Genomic DNA, 10,081 nt, shown 5'->3' with positions numbered 1-10,081 from the left:
ACTGTATAGAAATTTATTCATGTGTGTGACTACAGTGGCAAGAATGTTACTTGCCCCAAAATGGAAAGAAGAAGTCCCAGCAAAAGAAGAATGTTTACAAAAACTTATGGAATATGCATGAATGGCAAAATTTGCCAAAAAAGTAAGAAATCAAGATAACAAGCTTTTTATAAAAGAATGGAAATTGTTTATTGAGTATTTACAAATAAACTGTAAACAGATAAGAACATTGGCAGGATTACTGTAATAACCTGCAGAGTACAGTGTACAGTGGTGCCTCTGGTTGCAGACGGGATCCATTCTAGAGGTCCGGTCAGATCCCAACGTTTCTGCAACCTGGGGGCTGCTTCTGCGCATGTGCACATGGCAAAACCCAGTCAAATACTTCTGGGTTTCCACTTTCACATCCTGAAGTTTACGTAACCAGAGGGTTACGTAACAGGAGGTACTACTGTATATGTTTAAAGTAGATGAATAAATGAACAAATTAAGTTAATTTGTATACAGTGGTACCTCTGGTTGCGAAAGAGATCCATTCCGGAGCCCCGTTTGCAACCTGAATGGAACCCAACCCGCGTCTGTGCACGCATGGGTCATGATTCGCCGCTTCTGTGCATGCGCATGACATCATTTTGCGCATCTGCGCATGCATGAGCGGCGAAACCCAGAAGTAACCCTTTCTGGTACTTCCGGGTCGCCATGGGACGCAACCTGAAAAGACGTAACCCGCAGCGTTCGCAACATGAGGTATGACTGTATGCAGAAAATGTAAAAAATAAATTTAGGGAACCGCAGAAAGAGGGGGAAGGAAGTCAAGTTTTGAAATGGTCGGCCAATTGGTGCCAAAGAAGGACAGAACTTTCTTTATGTATGCTACAACAGCAGCAAGAATACTTATTGCAAAGTATTGGAAGACACAAGATTTACCCACCCGGGAGGAATGGCAGATGAAGGTGATGGACTATATGGAACTGGTGGAAATGACTGGCAGAATCCGAGACCAGGGAGAAGAGTCGGTGGGGGAAGATTGGAGGAATTTTAAAGACTATTTACAGAAACATTGTAAAATTAATATCTGTTAGAAGGATGTTGGAATAATATTATATGATTTTAGCAGGAATGATTTAAAGGATTTGGGAATAACTGTTAATTGGTGAAAGGAGGAAAAGTAAAGTTACATTATATTAAGACAATTTACAGGACAAAAATTTTAAAAGAGGGAAAGGATTTGCTGAAATTGATAATTGACCTAGAATACAAAAAAGGGAGGTGTGAGGAGGTCAAGGAAATAAGCTAAAGAAAGATTAGTAATAAGGAGATCTGATATATATATTTTTCTGCGTTTTTGTTTTTGTTTAATGGGTTTCATTTCTCTGGTTTTTTTTAATGTTGTTTTGTTTTTGTTTATGTGGTATTTTTACTTTTTCTTTCTGTAATTTTTTAAAACTTTAATAAATATTATTTTTTTAAAAAAAGAAATGTTAATATGATTGTAAAAGTATTGAAATGTATAAAATGGAAAATCATTATATATATTAGATAGATAGATAGATAGATGATAGATAGATAGATAGATAAACTGCAGTTAATACACAGCAGGGGGGAGCTGGCACACTGCACATGCTCAGGAGCACTGCCAAACTCTCTGATAATATATGATATTTATATATATGAGATATATATCTCATTCAGGTCCAGGATTTAGGTCCCAGGAGCTCCCCGTGGAGCTCTGGCTGAAAAGAGATGCCCCCCCTCTCCCTCCCGCCCGCCTCCGCTCAGCACCCTGGCCAGCTCCTCTCCCCCCCCCCCCCCGCTGCCTCCCTTTCCTGCTACTTCCGGGTCCTCCCCGCCGGCTCGCGGGAGGGGCGGGGCCGGAGAAGGAGGGAGGGAGGGAGGGAGGGCCGGACCCGGCGAGGAGCGCCTATATGAGCGCCTGCGCAGTGGCGCCGCAGCCCAGACGGCGACAAGATGGCGGCGCTGCGGGCCATTCGGGGGATGGTGAACGGAGCCGTGTCCGAGCTGAGCGGCGGAGGGGCGTCGCGGGAGCAGGCGGCCGCCGTCACCCGCGACTACCTCTCCCAGCCCCGCCTCAGTGAGTAGCGGCGCCGGGAGGCAGGGAAAGGGGACCCCCCGCCGCCTCACCTGCCCGCTTCCTCGGACTCCCTGCGGGGGATTATCCGGGGGGGGGGTGGGAGGAGAGAAATAATATTATTATTTAGGAAATTCGGTCCTGCAGCTTTCAGAGAACAGAACAGTCGGAATCGCGGTTGTTATTGCTGCCTTGTTTTTCTGTGGATTGCTCAACAGTGTCTCTCCCTCCCCGGCCAACCCCCCCCCCAACACACCCCAGTAATACAAATGTCATTCCTCCTCCCAAATCCTAGCAAGCAGAAGAGCCGTCGTGTTGTGTAGAAGGTGGTCTTTGACGGGAGCTGGGTTTATGTAGCCCCTCCTATGGCTGACGCCGGCTAGTGGCTGCAGCAGTGATGGGAAGGGATGACTTAACAGCATTATCATTTATATTCATACCGTATGTTCCTTTTTACCCTTTTGCACCCTCAGTGGAGAGGACAAGGCGCTGCCCCGAGGGGTAACGAGTCTAAAAATAAATGCATATAAATAATCCTTCTCTTCTCCCTCCTCCGCTGCCCTTCAGCTTTTTTTCTCTAGCGGTTGCTCCTTATTTTTTCCTCTTTGGGGTCCAAGGTCCAAGGCCTGTGGGCCCACCTCTAAAGCATTCTTGTTCTCATTCCTCCCTTCTCTTCTTCTTTCCCTTCTTCCCCACCCTATCCGAAGCATTTCCCAATTTGTGACTGTTCCGTTCTCTGTCCACAGTGTGCCACATCTATTCTTCCTAGGTTTGCACTTTTCGTGGGGGGCAAGCAGTGGGCACAGCTGCTTTGCTGTCATCATGTCTCTTAAGAGTGATTTGTGCAACATGTAAGTTGGGTGCTCTGCAATCCTACAGGCTGAGGTCCACTTACCTAGAAATAAGCCCCAATGAGCACAGTGGGATCTACTTTTAAGTAGACATGCTTAGGATTTAACTGCATGTCAGTGTAACGGCAGCATCTGCCATATTGGTTCTGCATTGGGGCACGGTAGACTAGTGGCATCAAATAAAAGCTTCCTGAGCTGGGAGACAAGAGGGATTGTATTGAAATTCATCTCCCACTGGGTTTTTTTTAGGTGTGTGAATATAAGTCTCTGGACAATTGACAGCACAATCCTAGCCATGCCTACTCAGAAGTAAGTCCCATTGAGTTAATTGAGGCTTAAGTGAGTAAACTTTTGTCATTCTGGGTATGTTCACTCAGGATGTTATCGTGGGTTGAGTTCAGTGGAGCTTATCCCCAGTCAATGTGTTCAGAACTGCAACCTGAATTAGGTAACCTTTATTTTTAAAATAAAAATAAAAATGGCAGGTGTCCTCCCTTCCAGCCAGTTGGTGCAGGAAGCTCTTTTTATGAAAGGGAAAAATTACACAATGCAGTCTCATTGCTTGGCTACTTCGTTGGCTGTGCTGATTGGTGCCACTTGGTATACAAGAGAGACCACATAAAGGACAGATGCTGGACTCTGTGTATACTGTATTCTATTACCATGAAGTTGCTAGAAGCCCCTCTCATTTAAGATAACAAAAATCCCCAAGCAAGGCCATTGTGGATTGTCTTTAAATGGGAAATGAAAGTAGGTGGTTGTGAAACATTCTGTAGGTTGACTAATCTGCTCAGCCTAAATCTCAAGGTCATGTGGTACACTGCAGAATCATGTGTAGCAGCAGATGGAGGCAAGATGGCTTTTGCATTATGGGGTGTCTAGCTCTAACATTACAGTGGAAAATGCTTTGGGGATAAATGTTATCTTTTTGCCATGTGTGAATAGCTCACGCAAAGCCTTTGTTATGTTGATTTATTGACACCTGAGTTAGTAGGGATAGAAGTGTTAAGTAGATATGCATCCCAGGAAGGCACTGCTTCCAGAAATAAGGACTAACATCAGAGCTGCTGGTGTAGAAATTGAAATGTTAAATAGCTATGTTTTGTCACATGACAACTTTAAATTCTTGTGGCACTTTAAATCAAAATACTGCTGTTAATTATGTGAGGTTACCGGTCCTAGTATTGGGTCTGAGTACCCAAGGATGAAGCAGAGAACATGTACATCTCACTGATAAATGTTTGTTTAAATCAGTAGATTGTAACAAATCAAAGGTCATCCGTCGTAGTAAAAAGCTATCTTGGGCCGGAGGCCACAGCACATGACTGTCCTATGCAATTGTCTTAATAGGTAGTTAAAAGATCCTTGGAAAACTGCAGCGACTAAGGCTGCTTTCCTGTATAATCTCTCTATGTAAATATTATTGATTTAAGGCATTTCTAAGCAGTGTTATATGTATGATAATGAGCTGAAAAAACTCTTTTTCATAACCACAATAATGAAAGCTTTGATTTAATCTCTAAATTACTGTCTTGGAAATTGCGCAATTTGAAAATGATTAAAACAAACTTTCTCAAGAGGTACCCTTGGCCAGTAAAGCGAGATGAGCGCCGCAACCCCAGAGTTGTCCGTGACTGGACCTAACGGTCAGGGGTCCCTTTACCCTTTACCTTGACAAGATTGAGTTAGGATATGAGAAACCCACATTCAAATCTCATCTAAAGGCCACAGAAAGTGCAGGTCTGCCTAGAGGTGCTCACTTAAGGAGAGCCATGCTGGATCAGACCAAAGGCCTGTCTAGTTCTCACAGTGGCCAACCAGATGACAATGGGAACCTCACAAGCAGGACCTCAGTGCAACCACATTCTCCCTGCTTACGGTTCCCAGCACTTCCTGCTAACCTCATGTTTGTGGCCCTAAAAATAAGGATGTGTGTGACTTGCCCCTCATCTCAGCTGTGGAACTCTCTTGGGGGTTTGTCCAAACCACACTTCTCAGTCTCAGTCGTTGGAGGGAGGGTGAAATACATATGACTCCTTTGTCATAGTTAGATAACTTCCTGGTGAATTTTAAGTAGTGACTTCCCTCTGTGGCAGACCTAGTAAAATGGCTCACTTCAGAAGCTGATGGAATCTGAAGGGTGCTTGAGACCACTCAGAAAAGCTGGCACGTCTCTCAGTGCCCGAGTTGCTTTATGGGACACATAGATGACTGACATTACACACAATTGCTCCTAAGCACCTTCTTGGTTTAGCCAAGAGTTTGGGGCCATGAAGCCAGTAGGGAGACAGCTTGAATGCAAGTAGGGGCATCTGTAAATGTAGCCAAATACAGGGGATTGTGAAGAAATAACTCATTTCTGCCATCATTGTTCTCTCATTCTGCCAGTGAGGGAAGGGCAGTAGCTCAGTTGTAAAGCATTTGATTTGCATGCAGAAATTCCCAGGTTCAAGTCCTGGCATCTCCAGGTAGGGCCAAGAGAGGCCCCAGTTTGAAACATTGGAGAACTGCCGCCTGTCAGTGTAGATAATACTGAGCTAGGTGGGTTGAAGATCTGATACAGCTTAAGGCAGCTTTCTATAACAGCAGAAGACCCATAGCTCAGTGCTATAGCATCTGCCTTGTGTGCAACCTGGAACATCTTGATGTAGGGATGGGAGAGAAGCCTGTCTGAAATCCTGGAGAGCTGCTACTAGTCAGGGTCAACAATAATGAGCTGTATGGCCTAATGGTCCGACTCCGTATAGCAATTCCCTTTGTTTCTGTGCCATTAGGAAGGCATCTTTCTTGTTGCTTGGAGCCTCCTTCTGACCTACGAAAAGACATAAATACTAATATCTGATAATCAACAACAGCAACAAAATTATCTGATGCCTGGTGTGATAGTTGCTACTTTATTTGAGTTTAAATTACTCATTTTCATCACAATTTGTTATCCTATTTCAGTCTGTGGACATATCCAGAGCACCATCTAGTCCTGTTTTATTGGATGGATTTAACTTGTTACGGCATGAGGATATGACAGGGTGCTTGGAGAGCTGTAGCCTAAGTCCTGGGTGTTTGATCCTTGTGTCTTTTTTGGCTCAAAGCTTTGAGCAGGAGATTGACCAGCATGGTCCAAGGAGTTAATGAATGTGAGTGTGCCCTTGACTATGGCTTTCTTGGATGTGAGTTTGTGATTGCAGTGCACCTTCAGGCAGAGACTAATTATTTGATTCATTTCAGCCTTGTTTTGGTATAAAAACTCTCTTAGTTGTCCTGATGGACGACTTATGCTGAGGGGAGGACAGAAGCAACATAGGCTGATCTGGTATAGGGCAGCTTTTTATCTGGCCACAGTGTCTACTATTATCTGCTTCAGCTGGCAAGGACATTTGAGGGTCTTGTATAGAAGCCTTTCCCATTCTCTTTTCCCAAGACTTTGTTAACTGGGGTTACCAGGTGCTGGACCTTAAACCTTCCTGTGCTCTGCTACTGAGCTCTGGCCCTTCCCCAAAATAAAACAAGGTGGATAATTGTCCAAATGGTAGGCATGCAAAAATCTTGGTTATTCTCTCAAAAAATCAGTAGTCTTTTATATTCAAAGCAGGACATGTAAGTTCATATGCTGATCTGGTTACTGTAAATCAGGGGATGTGTGACGGTTGCGAAACTCATGGAAAGGGGAAATCCAACCTTGCAGCAGCAGAGATTTGCTGCATGGACTCTGCAGACTTGTACAAGGTGCAGGAGCGAACAGTCTCTGTTGTGCCAATGGTACATGTGGTCAGACTCTGGTACAGTAGCAAAAAGGGACCAGCCTTCCCCTGTACACTTTTGAATTGCTTCTGATGGAATAATTTGTCTCCATGAAGATGCTATAAACCATTCTCTAGTTACTGAAAAACAAAAACTCCTTCATTTTGCCTCCAGCTTTCCATTCTAGCTTATTGCCATCATTGTTAGTTGCCTTTTTCCTTGTTGGGGGTCTACCTTTTCCTTGCAATACTGTATTGTTATCCTCTAGTGCAGAAATAAGACTGAGGAAGCTATCTAGGGACAGGTAAGTGAAGCTTGCTGGAAGCCCACTGATTATATTGAGGTTTCATTGTTCTCCACATCTACATGAGGGCTGGTGTCTCTGTGTTGGGAGCCCTCCCATTTGTGTCCTCCCAGCAGCTGTGTTGTTCAGCTGGATGTTTTACACCTTGGTTCAGTGCCACCAGCTTCATCACACAGGCATCCTGAAGGCTTTAAAAAGTATTCTGCCAGAGAGAAGGGGAAATAGACAAGTAGGAGGAGGTCAGCTGTGGGGAGTGGGATCTGAAGCAGGCACTGTGAAGGAAGGGGGCTGGGGGGGTGTAGAAAGTACTTTGCCTCTCCTTAGATGATTTCCCAGTGCTAGGAAGACCTAGAAAAGTCACCAGCATGTAGACCTGCATATGTGATGAAGGCTTTTCAGCTGATGTGGCAGAAGTCTCTTAATCTGCTAATAATGCTTCTTTCTGCAAATACATGGGTGGGGGTTTTTGGTTGGGAGGGTGAGATTTGGGGGCCCATTGGTTAGGGCTGGGCCTTCTTAGGCAATCTTTCTCTTTTTCTGTCTTAGAATATAGGCCTTGAGCCAGCTGTCCAAGCTGTTTGTGTGATGGTAACTAACTTGCAGATAGTGATAAAACAAGGAAATTGGATTGTTTGGAGAAATGACAGGAAGTAAGCTCTTTGCTCAGGGAAGGGGGTTGAGTGCTGACGAAGCTGTCACGAGTTAAGAGTTCCCCAGACTCATGGCTGTGTTAGCTGAGCCGAGAAGCAAGCAGTGTTTTAATCCAACTTGAAGCATTTACCGGTAACTGGGGGCAGTAGGAGCTCAAAGCTGCAGTTCTTATCTGCTTAGCTTTGTATTTTTCTCTACATATAGCTGAGCAAAGATAAATAAAGGTGAACAACACATTTTTAGGTGATAGTTACATTTTAGTCTGAGCTGAAAAGTAACCTGAAAAGCATGCACAAAATAAGGCAAATTAAAACAAATAGATTCCAAAAAATGGTCCAGATGTTCTCTCTTGAGACACTTCTGAAATACACTCAGTTTGTAAGACTCCCAACAGATTATTTTTTAGTAATGGGACAGGTAGTTGGAAAAAATTATTAGTGTATCTTTGACTAAATGGAGCACATGGCTAGAATCTTGGGGTGATTCTCTTGTTTGATCATCTGTTGTTATAAGGCAGAGGAGCTTATCTCGAGTATCTTCAAAGTAATCTTTTTTTGAGTTACAGGAAAGTTTTTATTGTATATCAATAGACTTTGTTACCACTTACTAACAGTGTAAATATCCCATTGTTGACATAACAGCTACCATATACTTACATACTTGCAATGAACAAAACCGTACTGCTGTTTCACCACCTATGCCCTGCTAATTCATATTGTCGCCAACACAAAGAAAAGAACATTCCCTAAGGCATAATTTTAATGGTAACTTTAATCAGAATCAAAGTATTGAAACATTGCTTCTAAAGTTTTAAAAGTTGAACATATATAAAACATGTTTGAAACCTTGAACAAAAAAGATAGCATATTTTATGTGTGTGTAAAAATGCTCAACACTTTTATTTATTTATTTTATAAATATTTATTAACAATTTTTGAATACAATACAAAAGAAGAAACAATATAACATGTATCTTAACATAATTTCTTAACTTCTTTGGACTTCCTCACATCTCCCGCTCCTGCGTTCCTCACACACAAAAAAAATTTCCAGCAATTTATCGCCTTGTTTCCAATCTTATTATCTAATTTTCCCATGTTTTTCCTCTAATTTTAGATATCCTTTGTTCAAATCCTAAAAAATTTAAATGTAATCTAATAATTATCCAAAAATTTATCTTTTCTTAAATCTCACTTATCTTCATAACACCATCTAACTTAGTGGTGCCAGATTATTTATGATCTAGCATCCTTCTTAACATTCATACAATTTACAATATTTTTTGTAAGTAAATCTTAAATTTCTTCCAGTCTTCTTCAACCGTCTCTTCTCCCAGGTCTCGGATTCTGCCGGTCATCTCGGCCAGTTCCATATAGTCTATCAGTTGCATCTGCCATTCTTCCAGTGTGGGTAAATCTTGGGTTTTCCAGTGCTTAGCGACGAGTATCCTTGCTGCCGTTGTTGCATACAAAAAAAATGTTCGGTCCTTCTTTAACACCCTCTGGCCGACAATACCCAGGAGGAAGGCCTCTGGTTTCTTAGGGAAGGTATACTTAAATACCCTTTTCAGCTTATTATATATCATTTCCCAGAAAGCCTTCACTCTAGGGCAGGTCCACCAGAGGTGAAAGAACGTTCCTTCGCTTACTTTACATTTCCACCATTTATTATCGGACAAATGGTATATTTTTGCAAGTTTGACTGGGGTCATGTACCATCTGTATATCATTTTCATAACATTTTAAAAATGCTCAACACTTTTAGAAGTGAAGTGATGTTTTAATATTTCCATTTTAGTGAAGATTACCATTAAAATAAGCAGTGGAAGGGAGAGGGGTTTGGATTCCTCAACACTTTCTCTTCCTGGATGACGCTTTGTATATCTGGTGGACTCTTGGCCACAACCAATAAATCCTGGTTTCTAAGGGGCTGCAAGATATTCCCTCGTGTTTGCTATAAGCCAACTAGCACCATAACACACCTGCCCTTCTGGGTCCTGTTGGGAAAACTCAAAACTCAAACCGGTCGAGAGTCTTGCCCCTTGCATATGTACTCAGAAGCAAGTCTCATTGAATTCAAGGAAGCTTATGCCTGAGTGGTTTGTAACCATGCAGCAGAATGCTGTGTATATTTCTGAAAGACTTATTTCCAAGTCCTACTATATTTAATGGATCTAACTCCCAGGTACATGGGATTTCAGTTCTAGACGTATTAGTTGATTATCCTGTTCTAGAAATAATCTGACTTGCTCATCCCTTCCCTGTGTGATTAATGATTACTCTGCTGCCGTGTGAGCCTGATAAAGCCTTCTGTCTCACTAAAACACTTCTATTTGCAGATCATGTGAGACTGAAGCATTTGACACACTTGGGGAGAAGTATGCTGTTTGGAAGGGCAATGATGAAAAATAAATAAATCTTTTTTTTTTTAAACTTTATTAAACATGCT

At 42.5% G+C, this 10,081-nt stretch overlaps 1 protein-coding gene across 1 annotated transcript in view; it reads left to right on the top strand.

Annotated features, from left to right (window-relative positions):
• Positions 1–1,933: 1,933 nt before the first annotated feature.
• Positions 1,934–10,081, top strand: part of ATP6V1B2 (ATPase H+ transporting V1 subunit B2) — a 29,962-nt gene continuing 21,814 nt past the window's right edge. The window contains exon 1 of the mRNA XM_081843314.1: positions 1,934–2,092. Within this exon, the coding sequence (XP_081699440.1) occupies positions 1,969–2,092 (124 nt within the window). The 5' untranslated portion in view covers positions 1,934–1,968. The remainder of the gene's footprint in view (positions 2,093–10,081) is intronic.

Source organism: Podarcis erhardii, assembly GCF_964252035.2.
Source record: "Podarcis erhardii genome assembly, chromosome: 16".
Lineage (NCBI taxonomy): Eukaryota > Metazoa > Chordata > Lepidosauria > Squamata > Lacertidae > Podarcis > Podarcis erhardii.
The sequence above is the reverse complement of the archived record's forward strand: the minus strand, read 5'-3'. Positions and strand labels throughout refer to the sequence as shown.